The following is a 20,127-nucleotide window of genomic DNA, read 5'->3' on the forward strand; positions in this document are numbered from 1 at the left end:
GCCTCCCCACCTCACCTGCGTGGGCTCACCTGGGCTTCCAGGTGCTGCTGGTACAGCCCACCTCTGACACCTCCTTACCTCTGCGTCTTTACTCATCTGTCCCTCTACCTACAGTGCCATCTTCCCCTCTCCCCCTGTCAAAATTCTAGCCATCCTTCAAGGCCCGAGCCAAATGCCATTTTCTTTCTCTCTTCCCTTCCCTCCCCTCCCCTCCCCTCCCCTCCTTTTCCTTTCCTTTCCATTCTTTTTTGAGACAGAGTCTCCCTCTATCACCCAGGCTGAAATGCAGGGGCAGGATCTCAGCTTACTGCAACCTTTGTCTTCCAGGTTCAAGCGATTTTCCTGCCTCAGCTTCCTGAGTAGCTGGGACTATAGGCATGCACCACCATACCTGGCTAATTTTTGTATTTTTGTTAGAGATGGGGTTTCACCATGTTGGCCAGGCTGGTCTTGAACTCCTGACTTCAAGTGATCCACCTGCCTCAGCCTCCCAGAGTGCTGGGATTACAGGGTGAGCCCTCATGCCCAACCTCCAATGCCATTTTCTTCTTGAAGCGTCCCACCAGCAGATGTGACCTCCACTGTTGAAACCCACAGTGCTTTATCCTTCCCAAGCCATTCCCCAAACACTGCTCGGGGGTTGAATGATGTGTGTTTGTCATTAACGCACTTCGAGAGCAGGTATCTCCCGACTTCAGCATAGTGCAATCAGTGCACACAGTAGGTGCTCAGTGAATATTGGACCAAATGGAATTGAGCATCCATGCTACACCTGCAGATGGGAGAGGCAGCAAACTTATGTCCCAAGAACCAACATGACACAGATCTCTCTTATCCTCCCGTTTTTTTCTCAATAAGGACAAAATTTGTGCTCAGGGGAGAAGGGCATAGCCTGCCCCTCCCTTCCTTCCTCAGCCAACAGTTTGGTTTCCCTTCTAGAGAGGTGAGAGAAGGTGTGACAGGCCAAGTTTCCTTTGCTCCACCCCGTCGTGTTTCCCCCAAACACCCAGCGTAAGTTCACGTCTGGCAGAGTTGCTTTCCAGCTCCCGCAGGCTGGAGTCGGCTCACCTGCAGTAGGCACTCAGCACAACTCTGCGAGACCGGCTCACCTGCACCCAGCACTCAGCACAGCTTCCAGCATGCAGAGCCTCCCCACTGCCACCTGGGCCACCTTGATCCTCGGCCTGGCCTTTGCCTCCCTCCACTCGGCTTGCTCGGCAGGTAGCGTTATGAGCTTTATTCGTGGCCAGGCTGGGAAGGGGGAGGGAAGGAGGGAAAAGAGAGGTGGGAGGGAAAGGAGGAGGAGGAGGGGGAAGATTCTTTGGCCAGGGTTGGTCCTGCACAAAGGAAGGAGGAAACAGAACTTTCTCGTCTGAAGGATTAGGCAGGGGGTGGGAGGTGGGGCTGGGGTGGGGGTGGTCTTAGGTTGGCCTAAGACAGAGATCAGGTACTCAATTCCTCATCTAGGGCAGGAGCAGTCACCTCTCTTGGCCTTTGCCACACAGAAAGGAAAAAGTTATTTGCTGGAGTCTCACCCATCAGAGGACCAAAATGACATCTCTTGGTCCGCTGTGTCCTGAAGGCTCCTTCTCAGCCCCCTGAGCTCTCGTGCTTTGCAATCCTCTCCGTGCACATTTGTGTCTGACCTTCCCTTTCCTAAGTCCTCTGTCCCTCTCTGTCCCCTGTACTTTCTCTGCGACTTTCACAGAACCTGACTGCCAGGAGGGCTGCCATTCACTGTCTCCCATCCTCCTGCCTCCCCGGGCACTGGAAATGTGGGTTATCTCCCTATTTTCCTACAGAGGCTGGAAGGCTGATCTACACCCGCTGCCTTGCCCTGCCAGGCCGGGGTCTGCAACTCATGGCAGAGGGACCTTGGTTACCATCTCATGCTCCTGGCTTTGATCTTGTTCTCAGCCACCTCAGACCATCACCACATTTTCTATGCCCTGCAACACTCTCCCACTCCCAAAACCAACCCTGCACCCCAAAGTCCTGTATCTGCCCCTCTCATCCTCAGATTCTCTTCTGCAGCCACTGCCAGGGGTATTGGTGTTGAGGTTCAAGACGTGTGCTCTTGAGCCGCTGAGCCTGAACCCAACTCCATCTTCCATGACTCACTAGCTATGCAACCTCAAGCAAATTACTTTCCCTCTCTATGCCCAGTTTCCTCCTTTATCTCATGGGGACCATCATAGTGCTTGTCAAGAGAAATTAATATAATTTCATGTAAAGAACTCTACTAAAAACATAGAAAATTAGCCAGACGTGGTGGCGGGCGCCTGTAGTCCCAGCTACTCGGGAGGCTGAGGCAGGAGAATGGCGTGAACCCGGGAGGCGGAGCTTGCAGTGAGCTGAGATCGGGCCACTGCACTCCAGCCTGGGCGAAAGAGCGAGACTCCGTCTCAAAACAAAAACAAAAACAAAAAAACAATAACAACAACAAAAGAAATAGCCCATAGAACGCACACAGTGAATGTCAGCAATTATAGTAAGCACATTCATTTTATTTTCCAGCTTCACCCCTCTCCAAATTAGAGTGCTGTTTCTTTCTACTCACCCTGACAGTGCCTTGCAGTTTAACTGCACTGAATTGTTGGGTCTTCCCAGCAGCTTTTCCTGTGGAATAGCCCCAAGTGGGCCAGTCCCTCCCTCGCTTCTGGCTCTGCTTATAAGGGAGGAGGGTGATGTTTAAATTCTTAGGAATTTTCACCGGGGCTATTTCATTTGAACCACAGAAAATTACTGATATCGAACAATTTTGACCTATAACAATGGCAATTTCATAAGCTTGAACCTAACCCTAGCATTCAGCCAACTAGGGTTTTTTTCCACTCACTTTGGAAGAGGACAACTTCCATTCTAGGTGTAGAGGTGAGATGAAAGTCAGGGCCAAGGAAGTTATTTGAGTCATAAGGAAAATTAGAATAGTGAGGAATCAGTTTCTCCAAAACAAATAAAGACCAGGCTCTAAGCCATTTAGCTGTAAATAATTTACAGTAACAGATTGCATCGAGGCAATTACTATACTTTAAGCAGGACATTGGAGTGGCTTGGGGGTTGGGTGGCATAAAATTAGTCTCAGCAGCAATTTCATGGTTTTAGCTAAACAGCAGGTTTCTTCTTAACTCGTCCTGCTGTGTGACAACACACACCTTTGAAGGACACGCTGACCCATAGTCAGGGGAGCCTTGAGAGTTTCCACACCCACCACCTTTTTTTTTTTTTCCCTTTTTGCATTCCCAAAGAAGCAGAATGAACAGTAATATAATTTCTAGGAAGGTTCTTCCAATCCTCTCTTGGTTTCCATCTATCTAGGTCAGCATTAGCACTGTCTAATAATAGAACTTACACTGAGGGTGGAAACGTCCCATGTCTGAATGGTGCTTCCAATATGGTAGCCACTATTCACACGTGGCAATGGAACCCTTGGCATGTGTCTAATGTAACCAAGAAGCTGAGTTTTTTACTGAATTTAAATGTAATAAATTTAAACAGCCACAAGTGGCTAGTGGCTGCCGTATTGAACAGTATGAACTTAGAGGTCATCTCTCTTCTTACCGTCAGTTATGGACAGGAACCTGGATGCCTCAGATCCCTAACCCAATCCCACACCCCAAGCCAACAGGACTTTAAGAATTCATGCTGAAGTCCTTTTCATCTTTCCACTCCTTGCTCACGAATCAATCTATGTGCTGCATATTCCGGCAATCTCTGGGCTTGTCTGTATGATGTTTAATTTTCTTTGACAGCCATCATTCTGGAGGCTGGAAGTCCAAGATCAAGGTGTTGATGGCTTGATTTCTCCTGAGGCCTCCCTGCTTGGGTTGCAGATAGATGCCTTCTCACTGGGTCCTCACGTGGACTTTTCTCTGTGCATGTATGCTGCTGATGTTTCTTCTTCTTCTTCTTTTTTTTTTAGATGGAGTTTCGCTCTTGTCACCCAGGCTGGAGTGCAATGGTGTGATCTCAGCTCACTGCAACCTCCGCCTCCGGGGTTCAAGCGATTCTGCTGCCTCAGCCTCCCAAGTAGCTGGGATTACAGGCATGCACCACCACGCCCAGCTAATTTTTGTATCTTTAGTAGAGATGGGGTTTCACCATGTTGGCCAGGCTGGTCTTGAACTCCTGACCTCAGGTGATCTGCCCACCTCGGCCTCCCAAAGTGTTGGGATTACAGGTATGAATCACTGCACCCGGCCTCTTCCTCGTCTTCTAAGGACCCTGCCATATTGGATTAGGGCCCACCCACAGGACCTCATTTAAGCTTAACTGCGTCTTTGAAGGCCCCATCTTCAAATACAATCACACCGTGGGTTAGGACTTCAACATATGAAACTGGGGAGAGGGGAACATAATTCGGTCCATAACAGGGAGTTAGCTGGTTGCAGAAAGCCTCAATATGCCCATGCTGGAGCTTCTATAATACTTTTATAATACTCACTACGGATTTACAAAAAATATTTCAAAATCTATGCCTGGGAATGGCTTTTGCTGGTGCCTGAGACTATCTCCCATCTTTTCTTCCAGAAGCAAGCAGCAGCAACAGCTCAACCTTGACCGCTCACCACCCAGACCCTGGGACCCTGGAGCTGTGCCTCAGTAAGCTTCTCCTACCAACTGCTCTAACCCCAGAACTGGCCCTCAGCCTGGGAGGGAAACAAAGGCCTCCCCGCTTTCCGTTGGTTGGTGTCAAGTGGCCAAGGGCCTTCCTGGCCTTCCTGTGCACCAGTGTGGTTTGTCCCAGAACTATATGCAGAGCAGGTCTAAAAGGCTTTCTTGGCTCTGATCCCCATCTAGGTGCACAATCTTTGACACAGATCGCTTTAATGACCCATCCCAGGTCAGCAGCTAACAATGCCCTAGGTTCAAATACTTGAAGAAGTTTGGAGGTGGAAAGGCCATAAAAAATCATCTAGTCCAACTTCCACCCAATGCAAGAGCTTGGTTTTGCTATCCTTGACATACATATTTCTTCTTCTTCTGTGCACGTTCTTCCTCTTCTTGCATACTTCTAGCCACAAGGCGCTCAGTAATCCATACAGCAACCACTATTATGCATGTCTAGCTAATAGAAAGTTTTGCAGCTGGGCACAGTGGCTCACGCCTATAATCCCAGCACTTTGGGAAGCCGAGGTGGGTAGATCACCTGAGGTCGGGAGTTTGAGACTAGCCGGACCAACATGGTGAAACCCCATCTCTACTAAAACTACAAAAAAATTATCAGGTATCTACTAAAAATACAAAAAAATACAGGTGGTGGCATGCACCTGTAGTGCTAGCTACTAGGGAGGCTGAGACAGAAGAATTGCTTGAACCTGGGAGGCAGAGGTTGCAGTGAGCTGAGATTGCACCACTGCACTCCAGCCAGGACAACACAGTGAGACTCCTTCTCAAAAAGAAAAGAAGAACGTTTTGCTTTATTTTGTCTGGTTCCCTTTATCCGGCCCTCATTGAATGACCGAATGCATTAACTTGGGCACTTAAAAGGAAGGGTAGGCTGGGCGTGGGGGGTCATGCCTGTAATCCCAGCACTTTGGGAGGCCAAGGCAGGTGGATCACTTGAGACCAGCAGTTCAAGACCAGCCTGGCCAACAGGGCGAAACCCCTTCTCTACTAAAAACACAAAACGTTAGCCAGATGTGGTGGCACGCACCTGTAATCCCAGCTACTTGGGAGGCTAAGGCAGGAGAATTGCTTGAATCCAGAAGGTGGAAGTTGCAGTGAGCCGAGATCATGCCACTGCACTCCAGCCTGGGCGACAGAGTGAGACTCTGTCTCAAAAAGAAAAAAAAAAAAAAAAAAAAAAAAAGGAAGGGTATTAGGGAATAATACATAGAGGTTAAGAGTATGGCTTCAGAGTCCTGCAGACTTGGTTTGAGTTCTCCTTCTTCCATCTTGTGACCTTGGGCAAGTTACAGCCTCAGTTTCTTCATGTAAAATGGGAATAAAAATTGCACCTGTCACTTTGTGAGGAAGGCATAAGCTAATGTGTAAAAGCACACAGCACAGTGCATGGCACGTAGTAGACCCACATCAGTGTCAGCTACCGCACTGTGACTGTTCTGTTAGTATTAATGGTAGAGAAGCCTGGGTGGTGACTGGTGGTGCATGCCGTCGTCCTTACTCTCCCTTCCCCACCAGACGTGGACTTCTGCCCACAAGCAGCCCGGTGCTGCCGCGCAGGAGTGGACGAGTACGGCTGGATCGCGGCGGCTGTTGGCTGGAGCCTCTGGTTCCTCACCCTCATCCTGCTCTGTGTGGACAAACTGATGAAGCTGACTCCAGATGAGCTCAAGGACTTGCAAGCATGAGACCCAGGCTCGGTGCACAAAACAGTGATCGCCACCAATTTGTGGCTAATGGGGAAGGGGAGTAGGGCTATCATGGTTTCTATTATTTAAGTCATTTTCACCTTTAAGCTTCAGTTACTTTTACAAGGGAAAGAAGAAAGAGCGGGAGAACCAAGTGAGGCAAGCCACTGCTGCCCTTGCATGCTGCTACCAAGGGCCCCTGGGCCTTCTGAGCCCAGGTGACTCCTCTCTCAAGATAGTCCTTCTGGAATTTGTCCTGTTTTAACCTTTCTTCTAGGCACCAAGGGAGGTACACAAGAAACTATAAGACTTAGTCTCATCGTCAACATGTTCAGAAACAAATGCATAACCTTCTCACCAAAACCAGGTCATTGGCTTCTCTCCCTGCTTGAGTCCCGGGCTTAACTGTCATTTCAGAATGTGAGAATCAGTCAGGTATGGTAGCTCATGCCTGTAATCCCAGCATTTTGGGAGGCAGAGGTGGACAGATCACTCAAGGTCAGGAGTTCCAGATCAGCCCGGTCAACATGGTGAAACCCTGTCTCTACTAAAAATACAAAAATTAGCCAGGTGTGGTGGTGCACACCTGTAATCCTAGCTACTTGGGAGGCTGAGGCAGGAGAATCTCTTGAACCTGGGAGGCGGAGGTTGCAGTGAACCAAGATCATGCCACTGCACTCCAGCCTGGGGGACAGAGCGAGACTCTGTATCAAAAAAAAAATGTGAGGATTGGTTGGGCATGGTGGCTCATGCCTATAATCCCAGCACTTTGAGAGACTGAGACAGGAGGATCACTTTAGCCGAGAAATTCAAGACAAGCCTAGGCAAGATGGCAAGACCTTGTCTCTATTAAAATTTTTTTAAAGTTAAAAATAAAAATGTGAGAATCCCCTTGACACTCCCACCATCTTCACCCACCTCGGGTCCTTCTCCAGCTCTCCTTCTGGCTTCATCCTGTCTTCCATGGCTCTCCTGTCCCACCCATTCTCCCCGCCGGGTGCCCTAGGTCTGGCCTTCACTGCCTTCCCCTAGGGATATTGCATTCTGTCCTTACTGCCTTGAGGATCTTCCTCCCCAGCTCTTCACTTCCTATGGGCAGCTGCCAGGGTAGGAGCTGTCACCTCCTGCTGGCAACAGTCAGTAGTTCCTAAGGCCTAAAACTCAGCCCAGCATTCAGCTCTCTGTAGGAGTCCATCTGTCCCCCAGCACATGCAGGAGTAAGGACTCTGACTGGCCCACTCCTCATCCTGGTGTCTTCAGCTTCCGGCTGCCATTTTCTTGTCTGGGATGGCTGCTTCCCAGCTCCACCTCCAGAATCAAGGATATTCCTCCAAACCCAGCTTGAACGCTTGATCTGCCTGGAGCCTTCCTGGTCATCCTCGGGTGACCTGGAGCTGGTGCTCTTAGCGCACTTCTGTTCCGCCCTGACGTGCAGCAGTTGTGAATGGGCCCCTCCGTAGTTTATCCTTCCTCACCCCGCTGGGGCATAGTACCCTATGCAAGTTTGTCCAGCGAGTGCATGGGTGAATTAATGAATGAATGAACAAATGAGTCTTTGCCCTAGACGACTTAAGGTCCTCACTCGGCATTAGGAGCCTCCACTTTTCTCCAGATGGTTGAAATAACCAGCCTCTGAAGGAGCCAGTGGTTTGGTCACTGCTCTCTCAAATTACAGTCATTGTCACTTAGCGCGGAGAGTGGACGTTGCACATTACTGTGAACCCTTGCAGAGGAGGGGAGGGCAGGTTTATCAGAAGAAAGGACAAAATGACTCCTTATGAAGCAATTTCTGCCCTCTGTGAGAAAACATGTATTTAGATCAGACAAACTCTAGTCAAAATACAAAAAAGAAAAACAAAAGACCTCTGAAATAGGAACAATCTCTCGAAGAGGCAAATGACTCAAAACTGCTCAATTGCTCTTTCAGAAAATCTAAGTAAACTTCCCTGACAACAGAAACTGAAGAGATTGCCTGGTTCATCTTGTAGTCTTCCAAAACAGCAGATAATTTCTGAATCTCAGATGTTCAATCAGTACAATGGGATGGATTTCTTGTTCCTAAGTGTTAAATGATCACATACATAAAAGCGTCTGAGCCTGAGCAACATAGTGAGTCCCTGTCTCTACAAAAATAAAAATAAAATAATTAGCCAGGCATGGTGGAGCACACTGATAGTCCCAGCTACTCAGGAGGCTGAGGTAGGCAGATCACTTGAGCTAGGGAGTTCAAGGCTGCAGTGAGCCATGTTCATGCCACTGCACTCCAGCCTGGGCAACAAAGTGAGACCCTATCTGGAAAAAAAAAAAAAAAAGTGTCTGCATAATGCCTGGTGCATTTTGTGGATAGACAATATGAGTATGTGTTCCATGTTTTTAGAAATTCAAAGGAAGAGTTTCCACAATATGTGATGGTTTATTTCCCAAGAGATGAAAAGATTCATTAAGGTGCATGCTTTGATTTAACATCTGCAAACATTTAAAAAATATAACAGTGTGTGACATAGCAGTGAGAGTACTATCTTTTTTTAAAAAGGGAAATTAAGATTTATTTCTGGCCTATGTGAACAGAAATAAGTCACTTTATCTCACTGGGCACCAATTTTCTATGTGGAAAATAGAAGAATTGGACCAAATTAGCAGTTTCAAGCTGAGCCGCAAAAGTTCACGGAGCCATTTCAGTCGCTTCATGGAATCGAAGTGAGCATGAGGCCCACTGTTCTTTCAACCTGAGCAGCTTGGCTCTTGTGTCATACATTAAGCCTTGTGGTAGGGTTTTCTTTTTTTTTTTTTCTGCTTTAATAAGTGAAGGATCAGGGCACCAGTTGGTATCTGAGGTGTCCTCCTGTCTGGGGAACCCCATAGATTCTTAGACTACCTTAAAGTGAAAAGTATGTGCAGTCTGACATCTCACATTAAAATGTAGGCATTTTGTCAATTGCTTTTCTTTCATGTACACAAGCAAAAGGATAGAATGAAACAATTCAACCACTCTTTTCCTTGAGACTGTAAAGAAAATGGCTCTATAGTTTGATGGTTCTACTTCCAGGATGCTACCTCTCAGATTTATTCTCAACAGAAAATGTTTTGATTACAGCAGACCAGATCTTTATCTGTCAATAAGTTAAAAAAGGTAATCTGGGCTGGATGTGGTGGCTCACGCCCGTAATTCCAGCACTTTGGGAGGCCAAGACGGGAGGATTGCTTGAGCCCAGGAATTGAGACCAGCCCGGGCAACACAGCGAAACCCCATCTCTACAAAAAATACGAAAAAATTATTTGGGACTGGTGGCGCATGCCTGTGGTCCCAGCTACGTGGGAGGCTGAGGTGAGAAGATCATTTGAGCCCAGGAGGCTGAGGCTGCAGTGAGCTATGATCTTGCCATTGCACTCCAGCCTGGGGGACAGAGTGAGATCTTGCCTCAAAAAGAAAAAAAGAAAAAAGAAAATCTGAGAGGGAAAGCAGGCATCAACTTCCAGCAATCTAAAAATTTCCTAACTTAAAGCAACAGAACTCACCTAATGGTAGATGGACTTTTCATTTTAAAACTTTGCCTTTAGCAGTGGACACTGTCCTCAATATAGCTACAGTTTATGTAACACAGAGTCCATATGATATGGGGCATGCCTGTATCAAAATGTCATATGTAGAAATAAAGTATTAAATATTAAGGTGTGGCATAATTATCTGACTTTAAAAATCATCATTTAGTGGCCCAGCATGGTGGCTCATGCCTGTAATCCCAGCACTTTGGGAGGCCGAGGCAGGCAGATCACCTGAGGTCAGGAGTTTGAGACCAGCCTGGTCAACATGGTGAAACCTTGTTTCTACGAAAAATACGAAAAAATTAGCCAGGTGTGGTGGTGGGTCCCTGTAATCCCAGCTACTTGCCGGGGTGGGGCAGGAGAATTGCTTGAACCTTGGAGGCAGAGTTTGCAAAAGCCAAGATTGGGCCACTGCACTCCAGCCTAGGAGACAGAATGACACTCTGTCTCAAATAAATAAATAAATTACATTAAATAAAAATCATCATTTAAAAATCTATTCCTGGCCGGGCACGGTGGCTCAAGCCTGTAATCCCAGCACTTTGGGAGGCTGAGACGGGAGGATCATGAGGTCAGGAGATCGAGACCATCCTGGCTAACACGGTGAAACCCCATCTCTACTAAAAAATACAAAAAACTAGCCGGGCGAGGTGGCGGGCGCCTGTAGTCCCAGCTACTCAGGAGGCTGAGGCAGGAGAATGGCGTAAACCCGGGAGGCGGAACTTGCAGTGAGCCGAGATCCGGCCACTGCACTCCAGCCTGGGCAACAGAGCGAGACTCCATCTCAAAAAAAAAAAAAAAAATCTATTCCTGGCTGGGTGCGGTGGCTCACGCCTGTAATCCAAGCACTTTGGGAGTCTGAGGTGGGCGGATCACCTGAGGTCGGGAGTTCAAAACCAGCCTGACCAACATGGAGAAACCCCGTCTCTACCAAAATTACAAAATTAGCTGGCATGGTGGCGCATGATTGTAATCCCAGCTACTTGGGAGGCTGAGACAGGAGAATTGCTTGAACCCAGGAGGCAGAGGTTACGGTCAGCCAGGATCGCACCATTGCACTCCAGCCTAGGCAACAAGAGCAAAATTCCATCTCAAAAAAAAAAAAAAAAAAAAAAAAAATATATATATATATATATATATATTCATATGCATGACACCTAACGCAAACAAAACAAATATACAATTTTTTATTAACAATTAAATTTTACAGCATGTAAGATTAATCAGCTGGACCTGGTGGTGCACATCTGTAGTCCCACCTACTGTGGAATCTGAGGAGGGAGGACGGCTTGGGCCCAGTGATTAATTGCTTTGAGGGTGTAATGCCCAGTGATCATGCCTGTGAATAGCCACTGCACTCTAGCCTGGGTGACACAGCAAGACATTGTCTCTAAAATAAAACAAAGCAAAACAAAAAATTAATCAAAAACAAGTCTTAGGATAGCTTGAGCCTTGTCTTAGTCGTTTTGGACTGCTGTAACAAATTATCATAGACTGGGTAGCTTTTAAACAACAGACATTTATTTCTCATGGTTCTGGAGGCTGGAAGTCTGAGATCAGGGTGCCAGCACGGGTGGTTTCTGGGGAGGGTCCACTTCTTGATTCATGGACAGCCGTCCTCTCGTTGCATCTCATGTGGTGGAAAGAGGGCAAAGGAGTTCTCTGGAGCCCCTTCTACAAGGGCACTAATCCCAATCGTGAGGGCTCCACCCTTATGACCTAATCACCTCCTAAAGGCCCCACCTCCAAATACCATCACCTTGGGCACTAGGATTCAACATGAATTTTAGGGGGACACAAATATTCAGTCTATGGGAGACCTCATTTCTACAAAAATATACCAAAGCATATTTTTAAACTTGGAGAAATGTTAATCTAGATGTTTCTGATGAAGAAATTGCTCTGTCTGAACCCCAGTATCCATTCTGAAGTCATCTATAGGGGATCTTCCTTGCCATGTGGTAGGAGTGCCTTGTAAACACCCTCTGCCTGGCATCTACTTCCAGCCTTACCTGGCTCCAGCCCCTCCTCCTCACTTCTTCGAGAGTGATCTGTCTAATACATAAATAAGCAATCAAATCACCCCCTTCCAAAATCCTTCTGTGGCTCTGCACAGCTGATAGAACAGGATTTTTACTCAAGGTGAGCCAAAAGAGCTCTGTAATTGGATCTCCAGATATTTCTCTAGCTTTACCTCTTGCATATCCTTCATGCAAACAGGGTTCAAAATGATTCCCATTCCCTAAACACTCTAACCTCCTGGCCTTCATTTTTGCTGTTCACATGGCCTGGAATGTACATACCCTTCCCCAGAGGAAGACCTGCTGTGAACTAAGAGAAGCTTCAACTTAAGCCTCCCTTATTTGAATGGGCCCCTCCGAGGCCCTCAGTTTAATACTGTATTTCTAATTTTGTATCCTTTTCTTTTCTAAAGGCAGCCTCCCTTAAATGTCTACATTTAAGGCCCCATAAACCTGGGCCTGCCCTTGCTTCCCCTCGTCTTCCCCGGCCCCCAACTCCTGGCTGGATTTTGGTTTACTGGGATTGGTCTTCCAAGTCAAGTTGCCTCTTCCTCCCTGGATGGACACACATACACACACACACACACACACACACACACACACACACACCCTCCTTGACCAAACTCTAGCCAGGGTTTCTTTTGAGCCCTCTTCTCGACTAGACCTTAACCTTGGCTTATAAAAACTACAGACTCTCAGCATAAATGATTTCATCCACTCTCTTCCCCTCACATTTAAAGACTTGACCAAACACTAACACAGCCTCTAACAGCTCCAGGCTGCACCCCTAGGATGAGCAGGAAGTGGAGACCCTGCCCGGGAGATGCAGCTAGAGGTGAGTGATGCCAGGCCAGGTCCCAGGCACATCACGTGCACGGCACAAAGGTGCTGTTCCCATCCAAACGGAGCTAACCTATGTGAGAGCTGGGGGTGGCAGGGGTGGGGAATTCAGGACTCTCATCCAAGTCCTGGGGAAGCCAGAAGCCCCCCTCCAGTAAACCCCTCTAACACACTGCACATGCACACATACACACATACCCCAGCGCTTTGTCCTGGCCGTGCTCTGGGGATCCCTGAGCTCACTTCCCTTCCCTGCCCACAACCCATAGCCAATTCCACCCCTGCCTGACTCAGAATGGCAGCAGGGAGTGCCATGCCAAGTGTCTGAGGGGCTGGCTGGGTGTACTGGGCTCCAGGGTCCATGTGAGTCTAAAACTCAAGCACGCATGGCAACCACGCTGCTGCCCGCTGGGATCCAGAAAGCCCTCCAACAGAAGCCCAGGTTGTTCATCACACACTCCGTTTCCTTGAGGAACAGGCACCCTTTAAAATGTGCAGAGCAGTTCCTAAGGGCTGCTAAAACCCATGGAAAAAGGGAACTGCACATAAGATCTAACACTTGGCTTCCATTACGTGCTCAACTGCTACAAAGCACACTTGCTACATGGTGTATTTGCATATGTGTTGTTCAAACTGTGATAAAAACAAAGACTAAAGTTAAAAAAAAATTGATTCCAAACCATAATCAATCTCATGGCCAGACGGATCAAGAGCCACTGATCAAGGAGCCTAGTGCGGATGGCAATCCCATTCCACAGGTTGCAAATGTGGAGTTTCAGTTTCCCATCCTGAATACAACTGATGTGAAATTGCACTTCTATGTGCAATTTCAGTGCACGTAGAAGCACATTTCTCTTTCCTACTAACACAGACAGAACCAAGGTGCAATTATCATATTTCTTTCATGACATGTTCCTTTCTATCAAGGAGGAATAAGAACCAAAATGGTCGTTTAAAAACAAGCAAATTTCTCTCTTTTATCATTGGTTGAGCAAGTGGTTTTTTCCTAAGTTTGTATTGTTATAAACAATATATAAAGCATAGAGAATAATTAAATTATCAAGCCATGAAAACACAGAGAGCCAGGCTCAGTGGCTCACACCTGTAATCCCAGCACTTTGGGAAGCCGAGGTGGGAAGATTCCTTGACTCCAGGAGTTCGAGACCAGCCTAGGCAACATAGCAAGACCCCCATCTCTACAAAAAATTAAAAAATCAGCCAGGTGTGGTGGCACATGCTTGTAGTCCCAGCTACTCAGGAGGCTGAGACAGGAGGATCCCTTGAGCCTAGGAGGTTGAGTCTGCAGTGAGCCGTGTTTGTATCCCTGCACTCCAGCGTGGGTAACAGAGTAAGACTCAGTCTCAAAAAAAGACGACAAGACATGGAGGATATTTATTTGCATATTACTGAGTGAAAAAAAGCCAATCTGAAAAGACTACATAATGAATGATTCCAACTATATGACATCTGGAAAAGGTAAAATTATGGAGGCAGTAAAAAGATCGGTGGCTGCCAGGGGTTTGTGGGGAGGGAGGGATGAATAAGCAGAGCACAGAGGATTTTTAGGGCAGCAGAACTACTCAGAATTATAATGGTGGGTACATGTCATTATACGTTTGTCCAAACCCACAGAATGTACAACACCAAGAGTGAACTCCAATGCAAACTCTGGACTCTGGATGATACTGATGTGTCAGTGCAGGCTCTTCAGTTGTAACAAATGTACCAGACTGGTGGGGGGTGTTGATAATGGGGGTAGCTGTGCACTGGGGAGCAGGGGATATATGAGAACTCTGCACTTTCTGCTCAGTTTTGCTGTGAACCTAAAACTGCTCTAAAATATAGTCTATTAAAAAAAATGAGCTAAGAGTGTCTCAGAGAGTCTTAGTACCCACTCTAGAGAAAGATAATATTTAATCCATCAAATTCCTTAAATTTAAAATCTTCAGTAACAAACAAAAGTATTGGTAGAAGGATAACTTCCGTATCTTACGTACTAAGAGCACACTTTAACACCTAAATTCATTTATCAAGTCCATTCTTAGAATCACTGAATCGGTTAGAAGTGGCTTATTTACTCTTCAGGAAGTTATTTTCATCTATTCTGGAAAAATATATGACATACAGCCAATGTAGGCCCAGCTCTTCTTCACATGAAGTTTTATTCATCTAACCCCAGCTTTCTGATGTCTGTGCAGAGTCTAGTTTGTCATTCCTCTTAGTTCATGTCACTCTGTCACCATTGGCCTCTGCAAGGTCCCCTCATTTTACCTTTTTTTCTTTTTCTTTTTTCTTTTTTTTTTTTTTTTTTTTTGAGATGGAATCTTGCTCTTTTGCCTAGGCTGAGACCAGTGCAGTGGCATGATCTCAGCTCACTGCAATCTCTGCCTCCTGGGTTCAAGGGATTCTCCTGCCTCAGCCTACTGAGTAGCTGGGATTACAGCCACCTGCCATCGTGTCTGGCTAATTTTTGTGTTTTCAGTAAGGACAGGGTTTCACAATGTTGGCCAGGCTGGTCTCGAACTCCTAACCTCAAGCAATCCACCTGCCTCAGCCTCCCAAAGTGCTGGGGTTACAGTCATGAGCCACCACATCCAGCCTCATTTCACTCTTTAATCCCTTTTATTCCCATCCCCCTCTCTCATTCTCCTATGGCTATTTCCCCAAGGCAACCATATGAGCCCGTGTATGCGTTCTTGTGAAATGTGAAGTGTTATTATAAGTTCAGGTGTTTGCATTTATATTAGTGCTCATGCTGCTTCTTAGTTTTTTCACTCAGTAGTATATTTCCAAGATTTACTTAGGCTGCTATGTGCCTATGGTCCAGAGCTTCCAGCGGCTGCAGAGGATTCTATCACGTGAGCCCACCACAATTCATTTCTCTGTTCTCTGGTAGACCGACTCCTAGGCTGCCTCCAAGTCCCACTTCATAGCACACTGGGATGAAAATCCTCACCTGCTCATTCATGGGCCTGTGATTGTATTTTCCTGGAAAATAGTGCCAGATGCAGTATCACTAAGTCACAGCAGAAACGCTTTAATTAAACTCGGTCCTATGTGATGACCTGCTTCTCAAATTGACATAAGGATCTTTCATTCAGTTGAACCAGAAATTGAAATTGACTTTTCATTGTTTCTTTCTATCTTCCTGTAACATGATAGACATCAGTCATGTTTATGCCTCACCGAAGAATAATATGCATGGTATCCCCACCGTTAGATATTAAATTCAACTTATTGAATCCAATTTTATTTTGAATCTAAAGACAACATTGCTATCAATTTGTATCATAGTTAGCATATTACTTTTAACACTTTTTTTTTTTTGAGATGGAGTCTTCCTCTATCGCCCAGGCTGGAGTGCAGTGGAACGATCTCAGCTTACTGCAACCTCCGCCTTCCGGGTTCAAGTGATTCTCCTGCCTCAGCCTCCCAAGTAGCTGGGATTACAAGCATGCACCACCACACCTGGCTAATTTTTGTATTTTTTGTTTGTTTGTTTAGTAGAGACAGGGTTTTGCCATGTTGGCCAGGCTGATCTCAAACTCCTGGCCTCGGGTGATCTGCCCACCTCAGCCTCCCAAAGTGCTGTGATTACAGGTGTGAGCCACCGCGCCCAGCCTAACATGGTTTTTAAGATGGTTATGAATAAAATTCTAGGGAGTGTGCATTTTAGCTGAATTAAACAACAAAATCTCCTCCCTCTTACTATATACCTATGGGTAGATTTTTCACCTTCACACCTGAGGCTGGGTTATTAAAATTAAAAATAAATTTTCACCACCAAATAGGCTGGAGTTATACCAGATTTGCGGAGACACAAAGGAAGAAAATGTGTTCAAGACAGCAACTCTGTTGTCGACTTTTTTGGAACTCGGTATGAAACCACAATGTGTTTTTCCCAGAAATAAACTAAAATGCAGATATTATCACTCCATTCTGAAAGTCTGTCCTAGCAGTGAGAACAAACAGTGCAACCAGGTTAGGAGGGTAGAAGACAGCTGTGTCACACACCACGCTGATGACAAAAACCTCCAGCATTGTGCCCTAGAAGGCTTAGACTGGGGGTATTTTGAACCATTCTTATTCTGTAAGACACTAGAATGTACATGCCAGGTGGGCAGGAGTTTTAATAATTTTAAAATGACTTTTAACATTTAAAAATAGTTTTCATAGACTTGATATATCGCTGCAAGAGCTAAATTTTCCTGGAGACAAACAGAACCTCCCATAGTCTCCCAGCATCTCCAGTTTGCTTTCAGGGATGGCAGCTTTCCAACCCATCTCTGGATGAAGACCACATGAAATGCAGCTAAATCAACAGGAGCAAACAAACCTCTCACCTCCCAACTTCCTGAGGGTAAGGCCAGGTGACCCCCTTTGAAAAGCCCTGGGTGGGGATGTAGGTGAGGGGTGCTGGCCGGGGTCATCTGCTTAAGATCTGTGTGATGCGAGGAATTTGCATGTAAGGCAAATCAGAACTTAATGATTATCTAAGGGTGAAGACATTTTCACTTTTTACCCAGAGATGTTCAGCTGAGCATTTCATGTTGTTCACATAATTTATTTTTTACTTGTATCTATGGCTTTCCATGAAACCCAAGGAGATAATGTGAGTTGGTCAAAGTCACATCAGGATAAGCAGCTCAGCATGGATATTTTTTAAAGTAGCTGATCCTCTCCAGGCTAGAAATTCTCTGCTTTAAACCCTCATCAGCAAGACTGATTTAGATACTGGGACAATATAGTGAGTTACAGAATCTGAGCTGAAAGCAACATTAGAAGCCAAGTTCCATCCTCTCTCTGTCTCTCTCTTACACACACACACACACACACACACACACACACACACACACACACACACACCCATTTAGCCACACCTCAAGAAAGATGATCTATCTCTGTTTGGTAACCAGTGAATGATGTTCAACACATTATGAAGGAGTCTCTTAAAATCCTATATACTGAAAATATCTACATCTTATGACTTAATTCTAATAATTTGCCTAATAGAAAAATAATTCAAAGGAAAAAAAAAGCTAAAAGCTAGGAAGATAATCTGTAAAAATAATAGTTGTTTCTAATAATTGCTATTCTAGGTAATGCAACATATTGGGAAAAGAAAGTAAAGGTCAAATAATAAGGTAATGGTAAAATAGTCTTACTATGGGATATTATATAGCTATAAATGATAACTATGAAAACTCATTAGAATTTTTTAATTGGCCAAGTTATAAAATACTAAAAAGTATGTGCCTGTAGTCCTAATGCTGGTGAAGGTACACTTAGATGTATCGTCAAACATGGACATTAGGGGTATACTTTTTTTAGGGATATACATTTGACCAGGATTTCTGAAATATAATTGATATTTTGGAATAAAATCCTTTCAATCTATTTGGGCCACTTGCCTCAGTAATTTTACCTCCAGGAATTTATTCTAAAGAAATAATACGACACCTAGGCAATTTATACAGATACAGAGATAGCACACCATTATTTATAATAGCAAAACATTAAAAACAGCCATATGTTTAACATGAGGGGAATGATGAGATTATGGTAGATCCATTCAAGAAAATGTTATGCAGAAAAAATGATAAAAATCTGTATCTATAGGTACACATAAGCACACCTCATTCTATTGCACTTTGCTTTAACGCACTTCACAGGTATTGTATTTTTCTACAAACTGAAGATTTGTGGATTTGTCAATTTTTAACAAATTGAAGATTTGTGGCAACGCTGCGTAGAGCACACTGGCGCCATTTTTCCAACAGCACGTGCTCCTGGGTCTCTGTGTCACATTTTGGTAATTCTTGCAACATTTCCCACTTTTTCATTATTATTTTATCTGTCATGATGATCTCTTATAAGCGATCTTTGATGTTACTGCTGTAATTGTTTTGTAGTACCCCAAACCTCACCCATATAAGACAATGAGCTTAATCAATGAATGCCGTGCATGTTCTCACTGCTCCACTCACTGGCCATTCCCCCACCTCTCTCCCTCTTTTGGGGCCTCCCTATTCCTGAGACACAACAATATTGAAATTAGGCCATTTAATAACCCTACAATGGCCTCTAAGTGCTCATGTGAAAGGAAGAGCCCTATGTCCCTCATTCTAAATCAAAAGCTAGAAATGATTAAGCTTGGTGAGGAAGACATGGCACAAGCTGAGATAGGCCCAAAGCTAGGCCTCTTGTGCCAAATAGATGGCCAAGTTGTGAATGTAAAGAAGAAGTTCTTGAACCAAATGAAAAGTGCTACCCCAGTGAACACACAAAGGATTAGAAAGTGAAACAGTCTTATTGCTCATATGGAGAAAGTCTGAGTGGCCTGGATAGAAGATCGATCTGGCCACAACAGTCCCTTAAATCAAAGCCCAATCCAGAGCAAGGCCCTAACTCACTTCAATTCTGTGAAGGCTGAGAGAGGTGAGGAAACTGAAGAAGAAAAATCTGAAGCCAGCAGAGGGTGATTCATGAAGTTGAAGGAAAGCAACTGTCTCTGCAACATAAAAGTGCAAGGTGAAGCAGCAGATGTGGGAGCTGCAGCAAGGTGTTCCGGAGATCTGGCTCAGACCATTGATGAAGGTGGCCACACTCAAAACAGATTTTCAGTGTAGATTGAACAGCCTTCTGTTGGGAGGAGAGGCCATTTAGGACTTTCATAGTTAAAGAGTTTTTTTTTTTGTTTTTTTTTTTTTTCTGTACTGGAATTTACTTTCCAAAAATCTCTTGGAAAAATCATAATTTCATAATAAAACAGGGTTTCTTTTACTCTTTTTCTTTCTTTCTTTCTTTCTTTCTTTCTTTTTTTTTTTTTTTTTAAAGAGTCTCACTTTGTCACCCGGGCTGGAGTACAGTGGCGCAATCTCGACTTACTGCAACCTCCACCTCCTGGGCTCAAGTGATTCTCCTGCCTCAGCCTCCCAAGTAGCTGGGATTACAGGTGTGCACCACCATGCCTGGCTAAGTTTTGTATTTTTAGTAGAGACTGGGTTTCACCATGTTGGCCAGGCTGGTCTTGAACTCTGGACCTCGGGTAATCTGCCCAGCCTCCCAAAGGGCTGGAATTACAGGCATGAGCCACCGCACCTGGCCCATAATAAAACTGTATTAAAAAATAAAATACAGCAGAAAATTAATGACCTTCTAGGATATTCTAAGACCTCAGAAAGTAAAACACCTGCTTCTGAGAGATCATTCTTGCTCATAAAAGTCCCCAGGAGTCCTAAGAACCATCCACCAGTTACAGCAATGGAAGTTGAAAGAGGTTAAATAACTTACCCAAGGTCACGTGTACAGAAGGAAACAAAGGTGAACCCAAATTCAGGCATAGTGACTACACTATGTTAATACCTGATTCTTCTGTTATGTACTTTGTTATTATTACCATTACTCCT

The 20,127-nt window shown here is 45.2% G+C and overlaps 2 protein-coding genes across 21 annotated transcripts in view; one reads left to right on the top strand and one right to left on the bottom strand.

The window, feature by feature from the left end:
• ATP6V0A4 (ATPase H+ transporting V0 subunit a4) overlaps positions 1–1,212 on the bottom strand; it is a 91,860-nt gene extending 90,648 nt beyond the window's left edge. For 11 of the 19 annotated variants that reach the window (XR_012432918.1, XR_012432917.1, XR_012432916.1 and 8 more), the window contains exon 1: positions 1,110–1,212. The gene's annotated coding sequence lies outside the window, so the exon portion shown is untranslated. Of the gene's footprint in view, positions 1–1,068 lie in introns of all 19 variants that reach the window. The other 8 variants (XM_045388288.2, XM_045388293.2, XM_074036068.1 and 5 more) reach the window with 1 other exon arrangement.
• TMEM213 (transmembrane protein 213) lies at positions 1,029–9,980 on the top strand. 2 transcript variants are annotated; one of them, XM_005550893.5, is made up of 3 exons: positions 1,029–1,221; positions 4,531–4,602; positions 6,145–9,980. In XM_005550893.5, the coding sequence occupies exons 1-3, from the start codon at positions 1,140–1,142 to the stop codon at positions 6,312–6,314; spliced, it is 324 nt and encodes a 107-aa protein (XP_005550950.2). In that variant the 5' UTR covers positions 1,029–1,139; the 3' UTR covers positions 6,315–9,980. The 2 variants fall into 2 exon arrangements, with proteins under 2 accessions (XP_005550950.2, XP_065398702.1); XM_065542630.2 differs by having other exon boundaries at positions 4,534–4,602.
• The last annotated feature ends 10,147 nt before the right edge of the window (positions 9,981–20,127 follow it).

This window comes from Macaca fascicularis, chromosome 3 (assembly GCF_037993035.2).
Source record: "Macaca fascicularis isolate 582-1 chromosome 3, T2T-MFA8v1.1".
Lineage (NCBI taxonomy): Eukaryota > Metazoa > Chordata > Mammalia > Primates > Cercopithecidae > Macaca > Macaca fascicularis.